The sequence below is a fragment of the Lynx rufus genome, unplaced genomic scaffold, assembly GCF_022079265.1.
Source record: "Lynx rufus isolate CCGP_SWC_20201006 ecotype Redwood Valley unplaced genomic scaffold, mLynRuf1.p SCAF_12, whole genome shotgun sequence".
NCBI classification, from domain to species: domain Eukaryota; kingdom Metazoa; phylum Chordata; class Mammalia; order Carnivora; family Felidae; genus Lynx; species Lynx rufus.
The window spans coordinates 57,798,729-57,826,013 of NW_025814826.1; the positions used below are offsets into that span (position 1 = coordinate 57,798,729).

General features: G+C 49.2%; 1 protein-coding gene across 1 annotated transcript in view; it reads right to left on the bottom strand.

Moving 5' to 3' along the window:
- The window catches only part of ASAP1 (ArfGAP with SH3 domain, ankyrin repeat and PH domain 1), a 313,489-nt gene extending 286,450 nt beyond the window's left edge, over positions 1 to 27,039 (bottom strand). Inside the window, exon 1 of the mRNA XM_047074194.1 lies at positions 26,961 to 27,039. Within this exon, the coding sequence (XP_046930150.1) occupies positions 26,961 to 27,019 (59 nt within the window). The 5' untranslated portion in view covers positions 27,020 to 27,039. The remainder of the gene's footprint in view (positions 1 to 26,960) is intronic.
- Between the last annotated feature and the right edge of the window lie 246 nt (positions 27,040 to 27,285).

Genomic DNA, 27,285 nt, shown 5'->3' on the forward strand with positions numbered 1-27,285 from the left:
TAAGTCTAGCCAGTGAGATGGGCACTGAAGTGCTACGTAGGACTTCTGGGAAAGTACCTTAAAAAGAGTTAATTCGGCTAGTGGAGGAATTCGGCTAGTGCTCCTCCCCTCTTCCTCCATCCTGCTGCCTGTAGTGAGGATGTGATGGCTGACGCCCCAGCAACTATTTTGGAACATGAGGTAAATGAAGGATGGCACAACCAGAGATGGAAAACAGCTTGGATCCCTGATAACCATACAGGCACCATCTGGCTTTGGACTATCTCTAGACCTCTCTGGTCTGAGAGAAAGAAGGAAAAAAAACCCTAACTGCTAATGTTATTTGGATTTTTGTTTATATGCAGCTGGGATCTAGTCTTGACTTAAACAATGAGCCTATGAACATGCTGAGCCAACTAACAATATAAAAAATAGCTCATCTTAGAAGTGGCCAAATTAGAAGTATCCTACTAGAGCCATTTTCCCCACCTTGCCCTCTTTTAGATTCCATATTCAGAGGCATAGAGGTTCTATTGAATTATTCTGAAGACAGCCACTATGGCCTCCTTTATGAAGTTATAGAATCACTGAAAAGACAGATCTCAATTTACTGAGTACAGGTTTTACATATCCTAAGAGTCTACGTTTCATCTCAGGAATTGCTTCAGAAAATATAGCCACAGAGGAGCCAAGAGGCTCCCACAGGATGGATTTCTGAAGAAGGAAATTTATTTACATAACCTTTGCACAATTTGGTTAAGAGAGAAGAGACAGGACAGATTCCAAATAGGCAGTAAGATGATAGAGCTCAAAGACTTCTTTGCTTTCAAATCAACGTTCCGCTCAATCTTTCCAGAGTAAGCATTTAAAATTCCGGGATTATTTTGCCTGCCAGAAAGATAAATGGTGGTGGCCTTTCACAGTGGACACGGGATCACATTTTTGTTGTTGGTTTATTTGTTTACATAAGACAGATTTGATATTTACTAGTCGACATATTATTTATAACCCAGCAGCAGGTTGGTATAGTATTGTTGGGTCAAGAATGGGTTTTCTTTGGTTTGTCCTTCTTTCTCATTAGGGTTCTTAAGAATTCAAGCTGCAATGACGTAAGTGAGGATGATACATTTGAAGGAAGGAGACATTTTTCCACACTGTTTTTTTCAGCAGCTTAATCTATCTGCTTTTGTACACACTGTGGATAGCTAGAGCTGTAACTCGAATATTCTTTACGAGGGTAAAAAAATTCTACTTTTATTTTGTTATTTTGTGTTATAGGCAGTGTGTCTGTGTATATCTGCAAATAAGTGAGAAGACTGAGAATTCAGATTAAAACTTATTAGTTCTTTCTCCAGACCTGGGTGGAATATTTTACCCTACTTTTTCCTTTTCTTTCTTCTTCTTCTTTTTTTCTTTAACGTTTATTGATTTTTGAGAGAGGGGGAGGAAGAGAGAGAGAGGGAGACACAGAATCCAAAGCAGGCTCCAGGCTCTGAGCTGTCAGCACAGAGCCTGACGTGGGGCTCGAACTCACAAGCCTTGAGATCATGACCTGAGCCGAAGTCGGATGCTTAACCGACTGAGCCATCCAGGAGCTGCCTACTTTTTCCTTTTCTAAGAGGAAAGGGTATATGCATGTGGATGGACAGACACACACACACACACACACACACACAATCCAGAACACAGGAATCAGGGAGCAAACCACACGGATAACCAGGGAGCCAAATTCATGTCTACAAAAACTCATGCACCAAAACTCATGCATGACAATCACAGGAACACCCCGTTAGCTCCCACTTGGACCTTGTTTTCTCCTATTGTTTACCCAATTCTACAAGTCTGGTGGGCTGGGTTTTAGGTTTTCAGCAAACTGAACAGAGCAGTTATGCTGGGGATAGTGAGAAGGGGCAACAAAGAAGGGGGAGAAAAGACCCACAACTGTAGAAATTTGCTAACACCCCCACAAAAAAGAAAGTCTACATCATGTGCTTGCTAATGAGGGCAAACCATTCTGCTCACCTGACGCCAGCCTCAATAAAAAGTGATATTCAAAATGATGAACCTTTGTAATCGTGAGGAGTTTTGAGAAGTGATGCTGTATTCTAGGCACCATGCCAGACGCAGGTCTTTTAGAAGGGTTCTCAATCAGACCAGCAAAAATAACACAAAATAAAAAAAAAAATATTTGGTGCTCAAAGGCTTTGCAGAAAACGCAAATTTGTTAAGGAAAGCAGCAATGGCCAAGCACAGATTAGGAGCAAAGGACCTGGAATCGTGGGGTGCCTGGGAGGCTCCATCAGTTGAGTGTCCAACTCTTTTTAAAATTAAAATTTTTTTAATGTTTTATTTTATATTTGAGAGAGAGAGAGGGAGAAAGAGTGCGAGCAGGGGAGGGGCAGAGAGACGGAGACAGAATCTGAAGCAGGCTCCAGGCTCTGAGCTGTCAGCATGGCGCTCGACGCGGGGCTCAAACTCACAAATCATGAGATCACGACCTGAGCCAAAGTCAGATGCTTAACCGACTGAGCCACCCAGGTGCCCCTAACTCTTGATTTCAGCTCAGGTCATGATCCCAGGGTCATGGAGGCGAGTCCCGCATTGGGTTCCACACTGAGCACAGAGTCTGCTTAAGATTTTCTTTCTCTCTCTCTCTCTCTCTTTCTAATAAAATAAATACATTTAAAAAAAAAAGACCTAGAATCAAGTCCAGACACTACCATTTACATGTATGGTACGGGGAAAAAAGATTCAACTTCCCTCATCCCTACAATGGGGCTAATGACAGTGCCTTCAGAGGCTGTTGTGAATATTAAATAAGCTAATACATGTGAGAATACAACGTGTGTATCCCGTAAATGTTCATTCAATCCAAAGAACTGACATTTTACTTCAGGTGTGAATCTTTGTTTTTTTTCCACGAAAAAGGTATTATTATTTGCTCTGATGATGCCAATTAAAATCAAAGAATAATATGAGCCAGAAATTTCTCTCCTAGGTATATACCAACAGAAATGCATGGATATGTTCATCAAAGGACACATATAATAATGTTCACAGAATAATGTTACAGCATATATAAAGTACATGCATGTATAAAGGCTTAGGAAGAAGTGTGCGGTTTCAAAGTAACAACTCTCTAGGATCCTGCGGTACATACACAGCTACACTTCCATTCTTGGCCTTCATACTCCAGCCTACCTATGGTCCTGAATTGTATGCATTTTATGAATATATCCTTCCATTGGTTCATATATTTTATAATTTGCCCTATTCTCTGAGGAACATGATGGAATATAAATACATACATAAATACATGCGTGAGCAGGTGCACACACGCACGCACGCACACACACACACACACACACACACACCTGGCTCAGGCTGTCTTTCACATTCTCTGATCCTAAAAGGGGCCAAGTCTCTGGCCAGAAAATGGTCCCATGATCAGGAAGTCATGCATGTACATTCATAATAGGACAACATCAACCAACACAAGTGAGAAGCTTGACAGTGTAAGTAGGAAGGAAATGAATATGTTTACACTTTTAACGGAGCAGGCGAGTGCCGTAGGGCTTTCAAATATTTCTCACGTCATCCTCAACACAACCCGGTAAAGAGAACATCGCTGTATGGAGGTTATGAAACCTACCCACCAGCAGGTAGCTACTAAGCATTTGCCTATGTGCTTGAATCCAGTTCTGACTCCAGGACCACTTCTCTTTCACCCACACCATGGTTGGAAACCACCCGTCAGAAGAGACACAGATGCGCCATGGACCCCGGATGGATTTGGTCTGGGCAGTAGTTGCGTCCTTGTGTTCAAACCGCAGGTCCTCCCGATTACCGCCCCCAAGACTGCAAAGTTTGGGAATCACGGTCCCACTTAATGCAGTCTGCTCTTCAGAATGCAAAAGGCTCCAGTTTGGGTCAAGCTTCTGGTCCATTGTGGCGATGTTATTTCAGCATAATTGTGTTTTAACAACCACACGTATCTGCTGACTTTAATAAAGGGCAGGTTTTATCCAACTCAACGGATCAGCTTCATTGTCGCCTGGTTCTTGCTGGGGGACCAGCACAGGTGTTAAAGTCAAGCCGACCTGAGTCTGAATCCTCATCCGAGCCACGGTGTATGGCTTCCAGGGGAGGTGCCCACCAACCGCCCCCACCCCCCACCCCACCCAGCCCTGGAAAACAGCAGAAGCCAAAGGCATCTTGGCTTCTGTTCATACTAAGAGGGTAACAGAGCCACAGAGATTTATCCCTTAAGAAGACAGGCATAACTGTTCACAGCCCCATCTGCACGGCATCTGGGACTACCTTCAAGGCAAAATGTACAAGAGGCTTCTGCTGCAAAGAATTATCCGAGGCCTCCCTCAAGGATCTGTCCCCTAAGCAGAGTCAGCTTTGGGACCTTAGCCTCCTTGAACCCAAGACTGGCTGCCTTACCTCCCCTGCTTACGTTTTTACTGCTCCTACCTCCTCTCAGCTACAGACCTTCCCTGGTAGATACCTGAGGATCAACAGACAGAAAGGACCTAGGCAATGTCAAGGATGGTTTATGGTTACTGACTAGCATTCAGCCTCAGGGTTCTAAACCCTTGGATGCTGTGGTCCTTAAGCCCTATGCACACTCCCTGGACCATGGCCAGGGGTCCTAGAGAAGCTGAGGAGAGAGGCCCCCGCGGGCTCTGGTTATAGCTGGGGTGGCAGAGGGGAAGCCGAGGAGGAGGAGGAAGGCAAGCAACAGAAGCAAGCAACCAAGATCTCACCTCTTTCTGGTGTCGCTGGAGAGGATTTTGAAAAGTGTAACAGAAAGAGCCAGCTAATGGTTCTACCAACAAGACAGAGGGAAAAGGATGGGAAGGCCCATTACTACCCACCCACCATGACTCAGAGCTCTGCCTCCATTATATCTCCCTCAATTCTTACACAATCCCGTGATGTTAGATGATCCCCATTTTATAGACGAGGAAACTGAGGTGCAGAGAAGTCAAATACTTGGCCCGTGTCCTAACAGGCAGGTCTGTGGGACTTCAAAGCCAGTACTGGCTTTCACCATCAGGTGCGTACAGCCTCACCCCTGCAGAGGTGTCTGAGAAACAAAGGGGACGACATGAATTTCCTCTTGATCTGATGTCCTTTGGGGGGGGGGCATACACCCCCTCCTCCTTCCTCTTCAGAGACACAAACATTCACACAGCAAATAGAAATGTGGGGGGTGGGGGTGAAGAATTCTGATCCATTTGGATTCACATTCCCTTTTGGGTCCTTGTGCCCAGCAAGTGTGGGCCCCCAGATGCACATCCTGCAGCAACTCAGGTTGTTCTCGCCCTCTCTCTGGCCGGGAGCTCTTCTTCAGAGGGTTCAATGTGGAAGCATGGAGGGGGGCCTCCTGGCCACGAGGTGTGGAAACGTGGCCGGGCACTGTGCCCTGGGTGCCAGCGCCTCCCACGGTCCACACAGCCAGTCTCAGCGGACTCATACCGGGCCGGCTCCTCCTCGCCCTTGCCGCAGGAATCCAGGCGAAGGCTGACCGCCCGGGCCCACGTCTCTCAGCGTCTGTGACTGCGCAGCCTGTGTGAGATCAGCGTGGCCTTCACTGGCTTCTTCAATTAAAAAAAAAAAATTCTTGTTTTCCACTCGCATATCCAAGTTCAAATGGGGCAAGAAGTGTGAAAAGTTTCCTGAGAGCCACTGAAAAAAATCCGATGTCTGGGGTGGGAGGACTTCTGCTTCCCCATCACCAACCTCAGAGATAACACAGACAGACACACACATACACACACACATACACTCAGAAACAACATGGACAGGGGCACCTGGGTGGCTCAGTCAGTTAAGCGCCCAACTCCTGGCTCCGGCTCAGGTCACGATCTCGGGGTTCGTGAGATCGAGCCCTGTGATGGGCTCAGCGCGCACAGCACGGAGCCTGCTTCAGATTCTCTGTCTCCCTCTCTCTCTGTCCCTCCTCTGTGCTTGCCTGTGCATGTGCTCTCTCTCTTTCTCTCAAAAATAAACAATTTTTTTTTTGTATTTTGAGGGTGCAGAGTAAAAACAGAGAATCCCAAGCAGGCCCCGCGCCTGACATGGGGCTCAAACTCACAAACGGTGATATCATGACCTGCGTGGAAATCAACAGTTGTACCCTTAATTGACTGAGACACCCCGGTGCCCCAATAAATAAATAAGCTTGTTAAAACACATTAAAAAAAAAAAAAGAAAGAATGTGGACAGACCCATACATACCCACTCAAACTCCTGGGTCCACACATGATTGAGAGGCAGACAGTTTGGAAACAGCCTTTTTCACTAAAGACCAGGCACTCACTATTTATACATGCCAAGCACCTAGCCTCATGGCTTCTGTGTGAGGTGTCTTGGGTGCATGTAGGATCAGGACCGAGCTGGCCCTCGGGTCCACCGGCCCCCTCCCGACCCTTCCCTGTCTTCCTCTGGACTCTAGGGGCCTGATCTGCTCTGAACACATCACAGGGCCTCTTGGCCCTCCGGCCTCCACTTGGGTTTAGCCAATGGGATTTCTGGAAGGGAATGCAGGGAGCAGAACATGCGGGGAGGCGGTGTTCCCCTCCTCTGCAGACTCCCACCCTCTCAGATGCTGGCTGAGGGTCTTCTGCACAAGCCTCTGTGCCCACCGCTTCCCAGAGCCCTCCCCCCGCCCCTTCAGAGGCGCCTGGAGTGCCCCGCCATCCCTGGCGGCTTCCCTACCCCCCGCCCACACTTCTCCAATGAGTCCTTTATGAAACTCTGCTCGAATTATCCTATTTTGAGTGTGCCATCTGCTTCCTGCTGGGACCCGGACTGATCCGGGGAGGCAGAGTAAACAGACAATTGCAGTATAACGCACGACAATAAAAAATGATATTGTTTCCCAGCAAAGCACAAGAGCCCTGGGGTCTGACTGCTTGGGTTATGCATCCTGCTCTGCTACTTACTGTCTCTGTTCGCCTCTTGGGTCCTCCCTTCCACTTCTGAGAAACGGGGTTCATACCAGGGCCTACCGCACAGGGCGGCCGTGAGGACTGAATGAGACTGTACAAGTAGGGCGCCTAGCACGGCATCCGGCAATTCATCAATGCTGGTAGATGCCAGCAGGGAGCTGACCGTGCAGTCCTTTCAACTTGGTAAGTGCCCAATATGTACCTGTTGAATGGCTGATGCGCTAGGAGAAACAGGTACACGGACACGGAAAAGCAACAGGGCAATGGTAAAGAGAGAATCAGGAGGGACTGCCTGGAGGCGGTGGTGCTGCGATGCCTCCTGGAGAAGTTGGCTAGCGGGATGGCTGGCAAAGGGTGTCCCAGCAGAGGGGCCAGCAGGCACAGGTGTGTGAAGGCCTGACAAGCACAGCAGACGTGCGGTGGTGCAAAGAGCTCACTGCATGAGAGTGAGGCTGCCTGCCGGGCAGCTGAGGCCAGACGGGGAGGCAGGCCCGCCAAGGCAGGCCTTGGATGGCAGGCCGAGGAGTTGGTCTCTGCCCTGAAAGCCAGGGAGAGCTTCTAAGCTGCGGGGTTTAATGCTGAGAAGGCTCAACCAGGCTCCAACAAGAGCACACAGTAGGTGCTCTGCACACCCGCTGAAGAGCAGACACATCCCAGCGGTTCTACACGGCGAGATCTATCACCTCCCGCCCTCCCTCCTTCTTATACACATGTCAACAGACACCACGCCGCGATCCAGGCAGCTTGCCAGCCGAGGTGTTCACACGTGTCCTCACCTGATCTCGTTAATACCATGGCCCACAGTGGGATCATGAAAATACATCTGGTCTTGGTCTCTAGTCGTTGGCACAGAGCCCCTAGCACCCTTGCAACCTGCAGACTGCCCATCTTTTGTACGCTGAAGAGATGACTCGCGGGTAGGAGGCGAAACAGCTTCAGGATGATCACCAGAAAGATCTCCAGCCCAGGACGAGGGCACGGAGACCATTCAATCGCCAATGGCCAAGGATTCAGTCAATCATGCCTGTGTCATGAAATCTCCCTAAAAACCCCTACACTATGGGGATCAGGAAGCTTCTGGGCTGGCGAACGTATCAATGGGCTGTGAAGGCAGGGAGCCCCGAGAGGGCCTGGAAGCTCTGTGCACCCCCCAACCCCAATACCTGCCCCGATGCACACCTCTTCCATTTGGCTGTTCCTAAGTTGTATCTTTTATAATAAACTGGAAATAGTAAGGAAGTTCAGTGAGCCATTCTACCAAATTATAGAACCTGCTTAGGGGGCCATGGAAACTCCCAAATTTACAGCCCGTCAGTCAGAAGTCGCCCTGGGGCTTGCTGCTGGCATCTGAAGCGGGGACAGTCTCGTGGGACTGAGCCCTCAATTGGTGGGGCCTGGGCTAAACCCAGGTGGCTAGCGTCAGAACTGAACGGAGTTGGGGGACGCGCAGTTGGTATCGGAGAACTGGAAAACTGCCCGGGGTCAGGAGTGGAGAAAAAAGAAGTCACTCTCATACTCTACACTTCATGGCATGCGTTGGACATTCCTCCCCGCCTTGCAACTGTAAGGCCGTCCCGGGTCCCACTGCCAGACTGGCAAAGGAGGACAGCACTCTAGGCTGCTCTGTCCTCACTGACTCAGCCGCTGATTCAACTGTCCCTCCGGGTGTGGCAGCCGGAGGCACCCGGAACCGGCCTGACACCACGCCCCAGGCCTGGCAACCAGCCTTGCCCCTTGTCCTCTGGCTCAGAAGTCCAGAAGCTGGAGAAGACCAGCCAGGAAGCCCACTCCCCTGCCACCCACCCCCCACCCCCTATGGCCGTCACCAGTGATGTGCTGGAGAGACGATTCCTCTCCTCCTGTCAAACACCTATGTGTTGGGCACCCCAGGTCTCAGGCTGGATTACCCCACGATCAGAGCCCAACACGAAGACTGAAAGAAAATGCACCCAGGCAGATGAATGGGGAGATAAGATGAGGAAGGGAAGAGAGCCAGTATGGGTATGTTAAAGAGCAGGTTATCACCATGGGCAACAACGTCCGATCCCATGGAGACTTCTGGGAAAGGCCACAGAACTTCAGAGCTGTGTGCGTGTGGGGCAAGGGAACTGGAGCATTTATTCCCCAACTCTTGTCCTTCATGGGCTGAGGGTTGCTCCCAGAGAGTTAACACTGAGCACTTCTGGAATGCAGAGGGAGCCTCGAAAGGCACAGTCCTGGGCGCTCAGCACATGGGAACCCATGGGTGCCAAGGAGATCCAAACAGAGCACCAATGCTGTTCCTGAGGACTCCACGCCTGGAAAAGGACCACTGACCAGATACAGTCAGTCCTCAAAGAGGGATGCGGACAGGTCAAGAGGTAATCAGAGTCCAGGCAGGTAGAAGCAATGGCTGAGGGTGCTTCTAGGGTACAGCTGTTCAACAGAAATACGAGAAAAAAAAGAAATACAGTAGAGCACAGGCCATGCGTATAACTTTAGATTTTTGATCACGACGTTACAAGTCAAAAGGGATGAAATTCAATTTTTTAAAGTTTATTTATTTTGAGAGAGAGAGAGAGGGAAAGGGAGAATCTCAAGCAGGCTCCGCACGGTCAGTGCAGAGCCCAACGCAGGGCTTGAACTCACGAACGTGAGATCATGGCCTGAGGCAACATCAAGAGTCAGATGCTTAACCCACTGAGCCACCCAGACGCCCCCATGTGAATTTCGTTTTAATAATAAACATTACTTAACCCAACACGTCCAAAATATTATTTTAACATGTAATCAATAGAAAAATTATTAATGACACAGTTGATATTCTTTTTTTTTTTCCATTCAGAGTCTTTGAAATCTGGCCTATCTTATAGGCAAGGGATGTCTCAATTCTGTTCAACCACATTTCAAGTGCTGGGTAGCCCCATGCGGCTAGCAGCTACCATATTGATGGCGCAGGGTTCCATGAGGATCGCGGACCCAAGGTCAGACAAGGAGCTGCAACAATGCCTTCCCAAAGCACTTAGGATAAAATCTAAGCCCCTTACGTGGTCTCAACGCCTTACCTGACCCAGCCCCTGCCCATCCTCCTCCTTTCCCACACTGCAGCCTTGCATCCGGTGGTCACTCTTGGAATGTGCCACTCTAAGGGTCTCTCACCTGCTGTCCCCTCACTTGGACGTTCCCGGACCCAGACCTCTTCCTCTTTGCTTCTTTCCATCCTTCGTGCCACACTCCACAGCCTCCCTCCTCCCACCCTGCTCCCCGATCGTTGATTTTCTTAAATTATACGCCACCAGAAATTAACTTCTTCATTAATGTTATTTATTGACTTTATTGTCTCTTCCGCTACCTACTGAATCCCCAGTCACTAGAGCAATGTCTGGCAAAGGAGAAGATGCTTAATTTAAATACTTGTGGAATACGTGAACGAATAGCCCTCAGACAGAGGAAGGACCAAAGTAATTCTGACGTAGCCACTGTGATTTATTTCCTTTTGCATTCCCAGGACACGCTGCTACCACCCCCCAGAGCTTGTTCCCAAATGGAAAAGCAGTGACAGGGGAGAGGGGCTGGAGGCGGGCAGTGGTGGTGGCTGCTATGGCCAGGGGGCGCTTTGCAGAAGAGCAGGGTCTTGGGGACTGAAATGGGAGTGTGCAGGGGTGGCATGGCATCCCCGGCAGAGGGAACAGCATGTGCAAAGGTGCAGAGGCACGGAGGAGCATGTTGTATGTGGTCAATACACATTAACTCTCACCTTCTCTGTTGGCATCCCCCTTCACAAAACAAGGGTTAGCAAGGCTCTTTACTCAGTCTTCCCCTGGGAATAACATGCCACCCCTAGCCTGGTGCCCACTCCATCCTTGCCCAACCTGGCAGATAGGCTGCTGGCTCCTCTGGCCTCTCCTTTGAGGGTCTCCATGAGCTCCTGCCACCAGGAGGACCCCTTTCTGGCCAGTAGCACGGGCCTGTTGCCAGTGAGCCTGAGACCCACACCCGTATCACTGACTACTTTTGGGAAAGGGACACTCTCTTTACGATACACAAGAAGCCAGGAGGCTCTGAGCCCCGAATCACTAGGGTCCAACAGGAATAAAGCCTGCCTGTGGATTTCGAAGCCAGCAGAAAGGGGCGCAGAACCAAGAAGACCTACTATGTGCCGGGCACTGTGCTAACTGCTTTCATGGACTGGCTCATTGAATCCTCACTGCAGGAGGAAACTGAGGCTCACAGGGGCTAGTGGCTTGCCCAAGGTCACATAGCAAGGAGGCGTCAGGAGAGTCTCTTATTAACGGTTACGTATAACTCACACTAAGATGAAGGGAGCAAGTCAGACAACCTTAATGGTGTCCCTGGATCCAACAGTGCCTGAAGCCGGCCCCAGCTGTGGGCTTTTCTTTCTGTTCCACAGCTTATGACTGAATGATGTCCAACTGTATGGAACACTTCTGACAGAGAGGTAGAAGGATTTACCCGGAGGATCTCCCCATCAGTCTGGGGACCACAGAAGGACCCAGGTCCCCTGGCTCCTCTCCAGGACTGGCCACCTGCCCTGCTTATGGCTTCCTGTGAAGACTGCCCTCTGTGTACCGGTCAAACTCATCTGAACTTTCATTTGAACTCCTGGCAAGGGGGAGCCAGAGCCCTCTAAGATTACACGTGCTCCTTCCAGTTTCTATCAGTTGCTTTATCCCCAAATAAGATCATGGCGTTCAATCCAAGAGCGATCCAAGACCCAAACCAGATAGATGGGACACCCCGAGGTGAAATGGAATGACCTCGAGTTACCAGCAGGAAAGGCCTTCCCTGACTAAAAGAAACACACGTGCCTAAGACCTGCTAGAAGGAAGGGGTGATCACAACTGTCAGGGCCAACATCAAAGCTGTCAGTGTTGCTATGTAATTTATGACCTGGTCTGCAGACAACCCTTCATCCCCTGTGATAATTGTCACCTTCCCTCTCCTGCTACTCAGAGAGCCCCACTGCTGGGCAGAGGCGGGAAAGCGGGACGATGGGAGTCAGAAGATGTGGGCTTCAGAGAGGGTGGAGCGTGGAGGAATTCGGGCAAGACATCTTCTCACATGTCACATCCCTCAGTGGCTCCCCAGTGCCCAGTCACCCATTCACTCAACAAACACTTACTAAGCGCCCACTCTGTGCTAGGCACTGTGACCCTACAGATGATGGTAAGTAAAACTGTGATGTCCCCACCCTCGTGGCAGTTATAGCCTAGTGAGAAAGACTGACATGAATAAAAGCCAGATGGTCATATACACTCCCCGCCCCCCGACACACACACACACACACACACACACACACACACACACACACACAAAGAACATGGGGAGTCGCACAGGAGGTACACTATGACAAAGCTAGCCAGGTTGGAAGGAGGTGTCAGGTAAGGCTTCCCCAGGGAAGAGCCCTTTGAGCTGAGACTTGGATGAGCAAGAACTCACTAGAAAAAGGGGGAAGAGGGGAGAGGCGCCCCGGGGGGGGCTCTCCCTGCCAAGGGCGGCATCTGGGAAGGTCCCAGGAATGGAGAAAATAGAGGTCTGGAGGGAACCAACAGAACCCGAGTCTGGCTGGAGGGCAGACAAAGAGAGGTGAGCACAGAGATGTGGTGCAGCAGGGGCAGGCCCCCCTAGGGAGCGGGGCGAGGGTGGGCAAAGGTTTATACTTATCTGAGGACAAGGGAACCACAGGCAGGGGCCTCCACAGTGTCACCGCCCTGGCTCCTGACCCTCGGATCCACCTCTCAACCCATCAAACTCTGGCCTGCCGGGTGGAGGATGCTCTCGCAGAAAGAGTACGAGATCTGCGCGGCTGCTGTGCCAGACGCCAGGGGCAGAGACCCAGACCCACATTTCAGAAGAGACTGGTAGTCAAAGGCGGGGCTCAAGGTCTGAACTCTGCCTGTGATCCGATGGGATGAGCTGCACAAAGGAGGTTAGAGGAGAGGATGGGGAACACAAGGCTGACTCTCAGCGCACACAAATAATGGCCTGGAGGGATCCCCGAGGTGAGCCAGACGTTGCTGTGCTGGAGGGTCATTGGAAAGAGCCAAAGCGGGGGCGCCTGGGTGGCCCAGTCGGTTAAACATCCCACTTCGGCTCAGGTCAGGATCTCACAGCTCGTGGGTTCGAGCCCCGCGTCGGGCTCTGTGCTGACAGCTTGGAGCCTGGAGCCTGCTTCGGATTCTGGGTCTCCCTCTCTCTGCCCCTCCCTGCTCATGCTCTGTCTCTCTCTCTCAAAAATAAACATTAAAAAAAAATCAATTAAACAAACAATAAATAAAAGAGCCAAAGCAGAACGCAGACTCCTGCACACCCCTCTAAGGAAGCCGGCCAGAACTCACTGGCTCTCTCCATCTCCACTTAACTTGGTTAGTGATGTGGGCACTTCCGTGTTTGCCTCCCTGGGACCCAGTACCCCCCTTCTTCTGATGACTGTACTCCAAGTTTCCCTCGGGGAAGCCGCTCCTTCCCTGTTCCCATGGGGCTGACTGTACACCCCTCCCCCAGCTCTGGATGGTCAGGTGAGGTGGACACGTGACCCAAGTTGGACCAATGGGAATCGATTCAGAGATTTTGCTAGAACTTCTGGGAAGAAAAGCTCTATTTACTGGGGTTGTTAGGCTAGCGACTGTAGGCCAGCTCCCGGAAACTGCAGCATGCAGAACTCAAGGAGGAAGCCAGCACAGGAGAACGCACTGCTGGGATGTGAGGGAGGAAGGGTGACATTCAGTGGTGATGCGGGGGGGGGGAAAGAGAAACCAAACCTTTGAAGCCAACCACTTCTGGGGCCAGGTTTTAGCCCTGATGTCCTCTCTCAATGTGAGCAAGTAAATCCCTTTACTGTGTCAGCCGGTCTGAATTGGGTCCCTGTCACCCAAAACCAAGATGATGGCTATAGATTCCCTTGTGATCGAAGGCACGGCCTGCCCGCGCCCCATTACCGGGCTTGGGTAGGATGGAGCGGGCACGAGGGAATTCGGACAGCAGCCTCAGCCGCCACGCCTGCCACGGGTCTGAGTCCAGGGCCTGGCACACAAAGGACACACAACCACAGGTCCAAACTTGGCAGAATTACCTGCGAAAAACCCATCGCCAATCTCCTCTCCTGACCAACCTTGCCATTTGGATACTTCTGACCGCTGGACCTCCCCCCGGGAGAAGCAGCTAGAAGTAGACTCACCCGGGCCACGGTCTGTGGCTCTCGGGCATCTAAGAGTCAATCATCCTGCAGCTGATGAAACGGCAGCAGTGATGAAGCGCACGGCGGGGCTCACGGTCCCTGCAGCCAGTCGTGTTAATAACCGGTCTGCAGGAACTGGCATGCCTCCGCCCGCGGTTCTGCCGCTGGGCCAAAAACACTAACTCCACACTTCGCCCAAGCCTGGCGAGCACGTTTCCACTTTGCAAGCTACGGTGCGTTCTTGCTGGGCGTATCAATTTTCAGGAAAACCTGTGTTGTTTATGAGCACCAAACCCCAAATATTTGCAGAGAAGCCCTTTTGGGAGTTTCTGGCACTCTGGGAACCCACACAAAGTGTTACCTATCTTTTTTTTTTTCTTTTAAATGGAGAAAATTGTTCTCTATTCATATCTGCAAAATGCATTAGCTCCTAGCTTCCTTTTAAACCAAAACCGAATCACTTGAGTATCCAAGGCTGCTGCTTTCTCTAAGATGATCTTTGTTAAGTTGTAACATTATGGATGACCCGGGAAAGAAAAAAATGTGCGAATAGAGACCAAGGTCCGTACAAAAGGCCGGGTCCCATCCAATTCTCGATCACTGTATACACATACGAAGACCACCTCAGCTGCGAAAGGGTTCTTCAAGTAACAAGCCTAGAAATGGCATTTTATGTTGATGATCAAGCTTACGGGCCATTGATATGATTTCACCAATTTGTATTTACTGAACATCTACTATGTGCCAGGCTCTATGCCAGGCACTGGGATAACATTAGTGGATAAGCAGCCATCACCACTGTCTGCTGGGAGCTGGTGGTCTTGGTGAGGGGCGGGGCAGACACACACAAGTAAACAAATGATTCCAGATTGTTACCGTGCTAGAAGAAAACATGCAGGGTGCAGCCAGAGGGAATGCAGTGGTGAGGAAAGATCTGAGGAAGTAGCATTTAAGCTGAGACTCTAGGACAAGACTTGTCACTCTTACAAAGAGCAGGGGTTTGGGGGCCAGGAGGTGCAGGGAGAGTGGTCCTAGAGGCAGAGAAACAGCGCGAGGCAGAGTCCTGAGACAGCCAGTGCTCGCAGCCTCTGACAACAGAATGCTGTTGAGGAAATGGAGCCTTTGTGGGCCATGCTAACGAAACTGGATTTCATTTTAAGTAAAACGGGCAGGGGGCATCGGGGCCACTGGTGTTAAGCCGGGGCAAAGCGTGATCCCACGCAGGAGCGGTGGAAAGAATAACCCATGTTGGCCAGCTTAATCTTGAGGTGCCTGCTAGACTTCCAAATGGAGATATTAATCAGGTGTTTGGGATAATCAAGTCTGGAACTCAGAGGAGAGGCTCAGCGGACACAGAGTTTGGAAGTATATAATTAGTCAGCACACACAGGGTCACCAAAAACACCGTGAGGTCGGTTGGAGCCAGGGACGCCCCGCTGAGAGGCTGCGAAAAGGGGCAGGGTCCCAAGAAGAAATTCAAACGGGCTTGGTGCCATGCAAGTCCAAAGAAAACAGAGTTTTTAGACGGAGGGAGTGGCCAGCTGGGGCAAATGCCTCCCGGGAGCTGAGCCGACCCGCAGAGCAATTCTGAAGCTTTGAGACTCGAGGAGGGGTCTCCTCTTAAACAGCTTTCCTGAGGACCTAGGGATGATATAGGGACATAGCGAATGGTAGACATTCCAGGCTCCCTGTAGCTGACCTCCACCTCTGCCATTTCGCAGCAGCATGTCCTCAGCCAACTTCCCAAATCTCCACGAGTGTCAGCCGGTCTTTACAACAGAAATAATAGTATCTGCCTCACAGGGCTGTTGTGGGATTAAATGAGCTAATAAGTAGCAAGTGCTTAAGAGAGTAAATCGCCTGGCTCATGTTAAATGTTCAGTGTCAGCTATTATTATTGCTGTTATTGTTGTTATACTAATGAGCGGTAAGTGCCAACTGCTGGGTTTTGCATGCATAGCTGATCCTGGAACAACACGGGTTTGAACTGTGTGGGTTTTTTTCCGACGAATGCTGTACAGCACTGTAAATGCATTTTCTCTTCCTTATGATTTTCTTCAACATTTTTTTCTCCAGCTTACTTGACTGTAAGAATACATGTAACATACCAAATACATACTAATCAACGATTTATGTCAGCAGTAAGGCTTCCGGCTAACAGTAGGCTATTAGTAGTTAAGCTGTGGGGAGAGTCATGAGGGAGGAGTCAGCGCCTCGAACCCCTCTATTGTTCACGGGTCAGCCGGACACCTGGGTGACTCAGTAAGTTAAGCATCTGACTTTGGCTCAGGTCATGATCTCACGATTTGTAAGTCTGAGTCCCCCATGGGGTGAGCTCGAGTCCCGCTTCAGGTGAGCCCCACTTCTCTCTCCCTCTCTCTCTTGTGGGATTCTCTCTCTCTCTCTCTGCCCCTTCGCTCACTTGTACCCTCTCTCTCTCAAAAAAAGAAGGGGGGGGCCAACTATAGTCACTTATGTGGCAGATATCGTTATATCCACTTTGTAGACAGAGAAACTTGCCTAGGACCACCCAGTAAAGTTCTGAGGGTGTCACTGGCATTCACATACAGGTCAGACTCAGTGCTCATAACCACTGCTCTGCAATTCCTCATGGGATGCCAAGATGTTAATGTCCAGGGCAAGGAAGGAAATGGCCCACTCATGTATCAATTGTGTGCTATGGGCTGAACGTTTGTGTCCCCCCAGATTCATATGCTGAGACCCTAACCGCCAGCAGGCAGGACCTCTGGGAGGTGATTAGGTCATAAGGGTGGAGCCCTCATGATTGGCATTTGTGTCCTTATCAAAGGGACCCCAGACAGCATGTGAGGACACAGCAGAAAGACAGTCAGTCATCTGTGAGCCAGGGGGTGGGCTCTCACTGGACTTGGAATCTGCCAGCACCTTGATCTTGCACTTCCCAGCCGCCATAAGCGTGAGAAATAAATGTTTGTTGTGGAAGCCCCTCAGTCTGCGGTAGCCTGAACTAAACATTGTGTTTCTTCCACTAGTGTTTCCGGGGGACCTACTGGTTTTAAACTGGTTCTGGGTGGCGCCTGGGTGGCTCGGTCGGTTAAGCACCTGACTCTTGGTTTCAGCTCAGGTCATGATCTCACGGTTTCGTGGGTTCGGGCCCCGTGTCAGGCTCTGAGCTGACAGTGCAGAGCCTGCCTGGGATTCTCGCTCCGCCCTTCCCCCCACTCGCCCGGTCTCTGTCTCTCTCAAAATAAATAAGTAAGTAAAACTTTTAAAAAATTGGTTCTGGCATGCATATGGCTATTGGAAAACCCAATCCTACCCTGCATCTCCCAGAGTCGCAGATTCATGAAGAGGTGAGGCTGTGCTGGACAAGAAGCCTCCTCGGGGAGGTGCGGGGGGAGGGGGGGCATGGTCCCCCATGTGCACGGAGCTCCAAGCTTGCGGCCCTGCCTGTGCCACAGCGGCTCTGCTCCCATCTGGTTTATACACTAAGCCCTCTCTTAGCATGCACATGAAGAAAATACAAAAATTTCAAAACTGCAAGACTCGTCTTTTCTCAGGCTGCACCTGCATCAGAATCACCTGTGGTGGTTGCTTAACATGCGGAGTGCTTGGCCTCACTACAAACTGAAGGAATCAGAAACAGCAGAGGGAGTTTGCTCTTTAACCGGATCCCCAGGTAACGCACGTGCTTGTTCCAGTTTGAGAACCACGTGAGAATCTCCATTACTGTGCGGTCCAGCACACTAGCCGTTAGCCACTTACGGCTAATTTCAATTTCAATTTCAATTCATTAAGACTAATTACACTTTGGGGGCACCTGGCTGGCTCAGTCCGTTAAGCGTCCGACTCTTGATTTTGGCTCTGGTCATGATCTCCTGGTTCTTGAGATGGAGACTGAGCCCGAGCCCCGAGTGGGGGGGGGGGGGCGTTGTGTCGACATTGCAGAGCCTGCTTGGGATTGTCTGTCTCCCTCTCTCTCTGCCCCTTCCCTGCTTGAGCACATGCTTGTGCATTCTCTCTCTCTCTCTCTCAAAATAAATAAACTTAAAAAAAAAAAAAAGGTTAAGTAAACTTTAAAAATTCCATTTCTCAGTTGTACTAAGCACATTTTAAGTGCTCAACAGTCACATGTGGCTAATGGACACCACACAGAACATCCATCATTATAGAAAGTTCTGCTGAACAGCCCAAACATCTAGACCCCTAAATCCACTTGAATAATGTACCTCACGTGTTTTGCACCAAGCCACTAAATTCAGTCATCATTTCCTACCATTTTTAACTATATTCAAGGCTTCATATGCTACCTAAGGAAACAGTATTATACCTTCCGTATTGGCCAGAAATGACCTGCCATCTATCTATTTCCCCCGACACACTCCGAGAGCCTCGAAGGCAAGAATCATGCATGTATTATTTAGGTGTGTATACTCAGTGCCTGGAGCATAAATAAATGCTTGGGAATTGCTTAATTGGCCCACATAACATGAATGAAATATGAAGCTGACAATGATTTGTCCTTGCTAAAAGCACTCACCAGCAAACCCATTAGGATGGCTACTATCACAAAAACAGAAAATAACAAGTGTAGGCGAGGATGTGGAGAAATCGGAATCCTTGTGCACCGTTGGGGGGAATCTAAAATGGTGCAGCCGCTACGGAAGATGGTAGGGGGGTTCCTCAAAAAAAGAAAAGAAAAGACAAAGAAACATAAAAATACCGTATGATCGAGCAGCTCTACTTCTGGGTATATACCCAAAAGACCGGAAAGCAGGGTCTTGAAGTGATATTTGTGCACCTATATTTACAGCTGCATTATTCACAATAGTCAAGAGATGGAAGCAATCTACGTGTCCATCAGCGGAAGAATGGAGAAGCAAACTGTGGTACGTCCGTAACAACGGGATATCAGCCAACCTTAAGAAGGAAGCAAATTCTGACGTGTGCTACGACATGGATGAATCTTGAAGACACTGTGGAAAGATAAGCCAGTCACAAAAAGACCAATGCTATATGACTCCCCTTTTATGGGGCACCTGGAATCGTCCAATTCATGAAGAGAGAAAACAGACTGGTTGACTGCCAGGGGCTAGAGCAAGGGGGACGTGACGAATTGTTAATGGGGACAGAGGTTCAGTTTTGCAAGATGAGAAAAGTTCTGGAGATGCATAGTGGTGATGGTTGCCCAAAAACATGAATATATTTAATACCACTTAAAAAAATCATTAAGATGGTAAATTTTAGGTCATGTGTATTTCAGCACAATTAAAACTGCTTTAAATAAGTAAATAATACATTTATGTGTGTGTGTGTGTGTGTGTGTGTGTGTGTTAAAGCATTTATCAACACCAACGAGAAGAAACATATCAGCCCCATGGCTTAGAGACAATGTCTTTGGAAGAACCCTGATTCACAATCTACGCAATGTGCCACAGGCAAGTGCTGGAGGCAGAGGGAGGGAGACTCGAAGATGAGACACTGGGAGGCATTGTCAAAAGCCTGACCTGGAACCACACCTCCACAGAGGGAGCTTCTGTGACAATCCCAGGGCGAAAGGGAGCCTCTGGGTTCCCTTGACTTATTCTACCACTCAGAATCCTCGCCAACAGCACTGCACCGAGCTGACCATCAGAATTCCTGGAAAGGCTTCACCCTGGGAGGTTCTGATTCCATACATGTGGGGGGCTTTATCTTTACAGGGTTCTGCAGGGGAGCCAGGGTTGGGAGCCCCATTCTGTAGAACTTGTATCATCCTTATATCATGCTGTATCTCTTAATGCACCCGCTGTTCCCATCTTCCCATCTGGTTTGCAAACTTCTCGACGGGAGTGATTGTGCCTTATCTCAATCCTGAGCATCAAAATCACCCGTGGAACTTTTTTTAAGACTGCAGATGCCTGGGGTCTACCACACATCTATTAAGTCGGCATCCCCAAGCATCTGTATTCTTTTAAAAGCCCTCGAAAGGGATTCTGATCACACCCCTGGACAGAGACCTACCGCACTGTGGGCTAAGAGTGCTTGACACAGGGTCTGCTCCCCATTTGCTGAGTGATAGGACGCAGCCCCTTTGACCAAGTATCTGAAAGAGACAATGCGTGCGTTTCATCTGTGTTACTGATTCTAAATATTTTACTAAGAACATTTTGCACAGGATTTAAACCAAATGATAAATAAAAGACAACAATTAGCAGTTGGCGGGCACCTAATACGTGCCAGGGGCCCATCACGTGCTTCATGTGTATTGTCCCACTTAATTCTCAGTCCTAGGTCAGGAAGGTACTGTGACCTGTCTCCATCTTACAGATGAGAAAACCGAAGCACAGAGAAATTAACTCACTGCCTCAAAAAATTAAACTTTTAAAAAAATAATTATTTCCTTAAAAAAAATTTTTTTTAATGTTGGTTTATTTACTTTGAGAGAGAGAGACAGAGAGAGAGACAGAGCAGGGGAGAGGGAGAGAGAGAGGGAGACAGAGAAACCCAGCAGGCTCTGTGCTGTCAGCACAAAGCCCAACGTGGGGCCCAAACTCACAAACCAAGAGATCATAACCTGAGCTGAAATCAAGTCAGACGCTTAATGGACCGAGCCACCCAGGTGCCCTAAAACTTAACTTTTTTTTTTTTTACGTAACATTTAGATTACAAACATTTCATAACTTTAGAAAAGTGATCATAATCTTCTTTTTTAATGACTACATTGTTTTTCAGTATTTTACCCTAATTTTTTTTTTTTTATCATTTTGTTCTAATTTGTTGAATCGTCCTTGTAGGGCAGGCTTTTATCTTGTTTACAACTGTTTACCATTTTAAATGCACATCTTCGTGCTGGGGTGGAGGCGGGGATATTTTCTGTATCTCCAAAAGCCTTTCCTTAGGAAAGATTACGCGGAAATGTTCTGACGGTGAGTGGCATTAAATAGTGAACCAAAGGGGGCGCCTGGGTGGCTCAGTCGGCTAAGCTCCTGACTCTTGATTTCGGCTCAGGTCAAGATCTCACAGCTTACAAGTTTGAGTCCTGAGTCAGGCTCTGCACTGACAGTGTGGAGCCTGCTTGAGATTTTTCTCTTTCTCTTTCTCTCACTCTTTCTCTTTTTCTCTTTCTCTTTCTCTCTCTGCCCCTTCCCTACTTGAGCTCTTTCTCTCTCTCAAAATACATAAATAAACATGAAAAAAAAATTTTTTTTTGAAAAAAATTTTTTTAATAAGTAAGTACTGAACAAAAGTCTCCATCGAGGGGAATGTGAGAATGAGCTGGGCAAGCCGTCTCTCCTGGATGGGCCATATTCCTTGGCACAGTCCTCACCAATGAGCACCAAATAGCTACGATGGGCCAGGTGCTCTTGTGAACGCTTTATAGATCCGATCCCCCCTGGTCCTCACAAGACCCCTAGGGTGAGGTACAAGACAGGTTGCCTGAAACAGAGAAAGGTGAACAAATGCACCCAGGTTCACAAAACCAGCAAGAGCTGAACCAGGATAGAAGGCCACAGTTCTACCCACCAAGCCAGGCCTTCCGGTCAAGGCAGGCGTCCCCATGACACCCTCAATCAACCACCCCAAGAAACAAAAACAAATGACAGTGGCGGGAAAGAGCCCTGCCCATCACTCAGACCACACCAGACGCTCTCTGTAAGTGCGCCATGAAAATGTCCGCTTCACTTCCCTGGCACAAAATCCAGAATCGCTCGCTCAGAGCCACAGTCTCTGACCTCGTGGGTGTGTACCTTCTAGATGCAGAGAGAAAGTGAAGGAAGGAAGGGAAGATGATCACACTCACTCCAGAGGCTCTGGTAGGGGCTTTGCATCATTGTATATAATTGAGACATGCTGAATTGTGTACCCCACCCCCCCTCCAAATGTTGATGTCCTGGAGCCTGTATCCATGAATGTGAGTTTACTTAAAAACTCGGTCTTTGCAGATGCAATTAAGACATAAATTAAGATGAGGTCACACCTGAGTAGGGCAGGCCCTTATTCCAAGGTGATCGGTGTCCATAAATTTCTTTCTTTCTTTCTTCTTTTTTTTTTTTTTTTTTTTTTGGCAACACAATAAACTTCTCTTGTCTTAATCACCAAGTTTGGAGTATGTTGTTAGAGCAGCCCTAGAGATGAATTCAACACTGCCTGGCCTTCCAGCTCTAGCAAGACAGAAGCGATATTTTGTTCATCTCGGGGTCCCAGGAACTGGAGCCAACTCCCTGGCACGTAGTAGGGTGCTGACAATGTGTTTGAGTGAGCAAGTGAAGAAACTAATAAAGTACAAGCCCGGTCGGAGAAGGAACTGTATCTTTAATCTTGACAAGAGACCAGAGCAAATTAGGTGCTCAATAAACATTGCAGAATGAATTTTTTTTAAGTGAATGAATGAGAAGCTCAGGGAGGCTTTCCAGGGGATCTTATTCGTCTGTTTCCCAGGGATTCAGCAGGGGGCCTGGCACACTGTAGCTGTTTAATATATTCGAACCGGGGTGGGGGGTGAAGAGAGGGAGGGAGACCATCAAGATCAGAAACACAATTTCCCAAACCCTCATCCAGGTGAAACCTTCTTCCCTTTAGGTATCTAACCAAGGAATGGCCAATGCCATGCAATAACCCGGTGACTTGTGAGCAGCCTCAATGATACTGAAAGGGCTTTCACAGTGGAACTCGAATGCCGTTTTTCCAAAACACATTTCTTTTTCTTTCACATCCAGAAATCGTAAGGCTTTCCAACCCTCCCAACAATGTTAGAAATGCAGCTCAGAGTTGAGAGGTCAACGCTTCTGCGTTCAGCCCGAGGGACACATTTCCCGTCCATGCACAGCCTTCATTCCTGACCCCTGCCCTGTGGCCAAAAAGGGACATCAACCAGGCTCAGGGAAATTCAATTTGGGTTGACAGCTGGCAGCATGATAACAACGGGGCGTCTGCCTTGACCCTTTGGAGAAGCAAAGGCAGGCGGGGGTGGGGGAGGTCACGAAGGTTTCTCTGGGGCTTGGTAAACCTCCTAACGGAGGGTCTCAAGTTTCGGCTGGTTACTTTCCACATCCGGAGGAAAACCCTGATTTCTACTGCTGGCTCAGAATTCAGTTCTGCTTCCAACTGCTCTCCTGGTGGTATGTGGGGTGAGAAAAAGGAACCACGTTACTCTTCACTCCCCTGGACCTGAGCTTTCCCAGGAGTGGCAATAACACCGTGGCGAGGTGCGATTTCAGCCATTCGTTCACACATGCGTTCACATTAATAACCCACCAGACCAAGTATGAGGTCGCTGGACGTAGGCCTCAATGCATGTAGAGAATCTCTGCTCCTGTGGGATCCCCGTTCTTGTCTCCTGAACTCCCAGCTCCGACTCTCCTTTGCTCCACGGACACCAAGTGTAGCATAGCAATCGTCAGAGTGACAAACACAAAAAAAGCAGAGCTGACCCCTTCTCAGTGGTGGTTAACAGGCAAGGGAGGAACCAGCTTTCTGTTACAGGATGTCGCCCTCACGTGATCGGCTCACCCCCAGATGCTGGATCTCTCCTGCCTGTCGGAGGAGGCGGTTGAGGGGGACACCTACGTTATCTTAGCAGACACAGACCCTGTGTGTGGCTGGACTAGTTTGCATGCCCTCCTGTGGCCCCAGGGGGGTCGCACGCAGAGCCTAACCCTGGGGCAGTTGATCTGTATGGCATTTAGCCCTTTGCTTTGCTTCTGAACAGAAAGCCCCACGAGAACTGGCCATGCCTGCTGCTTGCTCCTTCGTATCCCCAAGCGCTCTGGCCCAGGCCCCTGGCACCTAGATAATAAGCAGTGGAGCCGCACATCATACAAAAGAGTCAACACACGAACAAAAAGAAACAAAGGTAGCAGCTTAAAGTTAAGAGAGCCAACCAGGCAGGTGTGGGTTTCGCTCACGCTCTGTGTGCCCCATGATGTGCTTCTATTGAAGTATAACATAAATACATATAATTATTTGTGTCACAGGGGCACCTGGGTGGCTCCGTCGGTTAAGCATCCGACTCTTGGTTTCAGGTCACGATCCCATGGTTCGTGGGTTCAGGCCCTGCATCGGGCTCTGCGCTGACAGCACAGAGCCTGCTTGGGATTCTCTCTCTCCGTCCTTCTCTGTCCCTCCCCTGCTCTCTCTCTAAAATAAACAATCACATTAAAAAAAATTTTTTTTTTCATTACCTGTGTCATAGGTGTGCCATCGAAGGAATTTTTACACCTGTGTCACCAGCACCCAAGGCGGGGAAACGGAACATCCGCGGAACCTCAGGAGCAGGCCTCGGGCTCCCTTCCCGCCGCTACCCTCACCACCCAGGGGTAAGCCGCGCCCCTGCCAGCTGCAGGACACCTCCTGAGTTACCTATCCTTGCTGACTCTTTGCTTCACGTTGGGAAAACGAGGCTTGCCACGCTGTGTTTAGAACGTGGGTGCGGTGCCTGGCCAACCACAGAGGTACAGCGCTAACGCTCGAAGTCGTGGAAGTAGTGATGGCCACGGTACCAGCAGCAGCCAGGGCAGCAGAAGTAACAGGAGAGGGAGTCAGGACAGGGGGTTGCAACAGTAGGAGCAGCAGGATCAGTGACTGTGAAAGCAGTGGTGGTAACAGGAGAGGAGTAATGGCGGTAACAGAAGCCGTAGTGTTACCAGCAGAAGCGACAGGAGCAGGAATAGCTAACGCTTCGACAGCAATTACGAACGTTCCAGGCACTGTTCCAAGTGCCTTAACTCCTCTAACGCTCGAAGCCACCCTTATAAAGATGCACAAAGTATCATTTCACTGAAGCCCTGAAAGGTTAAGTGGCTTTCCCAAGGTCACGTTAACTACGGATCCAGGGTTCAAACACCAGCAATCTGGCCACAGAGCCTCTCCTCTTTCTTTCTCTCTTTCACTCTTCCTTCTTTCCTTCCTTCCTTCCTTCTACTTATTTATTTATTTAGTGAGTGAGTGAGTTGAGTGAGCAGGGGAGGGACAGAGAGACAGAGGGAGACAGAGAATCCCAAGCAGGCTCCGCACTGTCAGTGCAGAACCCGACGAGGGGCTCGAACTCATAAACCGGGAGATCGTGACCTGAGCCGAAATCAAGAGTCAGACCCTTAACCGACTGAGCCACCCAGGCGCCCCCGAGCCTCTCCTCTTAAAAGCAATCTTTCCGTAACTCTTTGCTTGGCAAAGAAAGGTTTGTCCTCTAAGGTTCTCTTCTTTATGTACAAGGAACAACTCTCCATTTTGGCAAGCACGTGGTCTCGTAGAATAAAGACCACATTTCCCAGCCTTCCTTGCAGCTGTGCAGAGCCTAAATTCCAGCCAACAGAATACAAGCAGAAGCAGCAGATGCATTACCCAGAAGCATCCTTAAATGGAGAGAGCCTGCCTTTCTTCTTCTCTTGCCTTCTTCCTGCTGACAGATATGATGTCCTGAGCAGCAGCAGCTACAATGGACCATGAGGTGACTTGGGAATGAAGGCCCACATGGCAGAGAAAAAAGAGAAAATGCCCGGCTGGCGCGCAGATTGCCATAGCAGCTCTGCACGTCTTGTGTCTGAACTTTCAGGTAAGGGAGAAATATACCTAATATCTCTTTAAGCCAATGTTCCTTTAGATTTTACAGGATTCATAGCAAAACCTAATCCTCAATAATCCTTGCAATTATAATTAATATCACCTGAAAAGACCCCTGCAGAACTATCACTTTTGTGTTGGACTCTTGACTTAAAAACAAAACAAAATGAAACACGACTTTGTGTATCCCTCCCCCCCCCCAACAGATAAACTGTGAACATAAGCATACAAAGCCTCATTGACCCTGGAAGGTAGGAACAGTTCCTTGTCAATTCATGTTGGGGTCACACTGCAGCCCCTCAGGTTGGTCTCCCTGCCTCCAGTCTCTCTCATCCGTTCAGGACACTTTTGCTTGTCTTATACTTAAAAACTATTTTTATCCTAAAAATTGAAATAATTACGACGCTCTATATGTGCCTCCTGTACGCAAGTCACGTTATTGTCTAGTTTTTTCTAACCTGCGTGCAAAAATATAAAACATAAATATGATGATTTCCCTTTCAGAGATGAAAGAAACAGAGAAGGTCAGTGATTTGCCAGAGGTCACACAGCAAGTTGGTGGCAAAGCCAGAATTCCACCACTCCCTCCAGCACCCATTGCTCTTTCCACCACACCAAGCTGGTTTCTGGGAAACACCAGTCACAGCAGACCCATCTTGCGTCACGTGACCCTGGCAACTTTAAGATTCTCAGACTCTATGACTCTTCTCTGCCTCTTCTTGTCCACTCTAATTTTTTATCATCCTTTAACACAAACTTCCACCTACTGAGGCCAGATGCCTCGGATTCCATTGCATGCCCCTACACCAGGCCTCAGTATTTCCAGCTGCAAAATGGGGCAAATCATACCTCCACCAAGAGGCAACATGGCAGAGAGGAAAAAGGCAGGAGACCTGGAACCAGGAAAAACTGACTTCAAATCCAGCTGGGCACATTCTTTACCTGTAAAATGAATGTAGCAATTCCTACCTAGTGGGATTACTGGGTGGCCTGAACGATGTTTCTAAGAGTCGCTCGGCTGAAAATAGCACCTATCCCTGACAAGTGTCATCCTTGTTACTATTCCTGACTTCATCCGGTACCACCACCCTGACATTTCCTTCTGCACAAAGGACACAGGTGATGTGGCAGCAAGCACTCTGAAAAGCCTACCGCCTTACAAACGCCACACATTTGTTTGCCACTAATATTCACACCCACCGCGTCTCTGTCAGATTCTCGTCTGCAGTTTGATCAAATTTCGCATTTCAACCCCCGCCCCAAGAATCCCTCCACATTTCCCAGGCTGTGTGCCCTAGACAGGATGGGCTGAGGCCACTCACCGATTCCATAGCGAATCTCTGGACGAAAAACTGGAGAGCCTGGAGGCTGAAGATCTCATGTCTCAGCCGTCACATCAGAAAATTACCTGGACGGGGGCAGGAGAGAAGGGGACAAGTGTCATCCAGAGGGACCGGGCAGAAGACATGGTCTCAGACCAACACGCGATTTCATTTGGAGGCTGGCATCCTTGTTAGGAACGTTCCTACACCACCGAGTGGCCGTCCAGGAACGGGAAGGAAAAGAGCCAGCAAACCACTGTTTCGGCGATCCACTTTGGAGCTGGTATCGCCATCCTTGGATCTGTGCGAATGCTCAGGGAGCCTT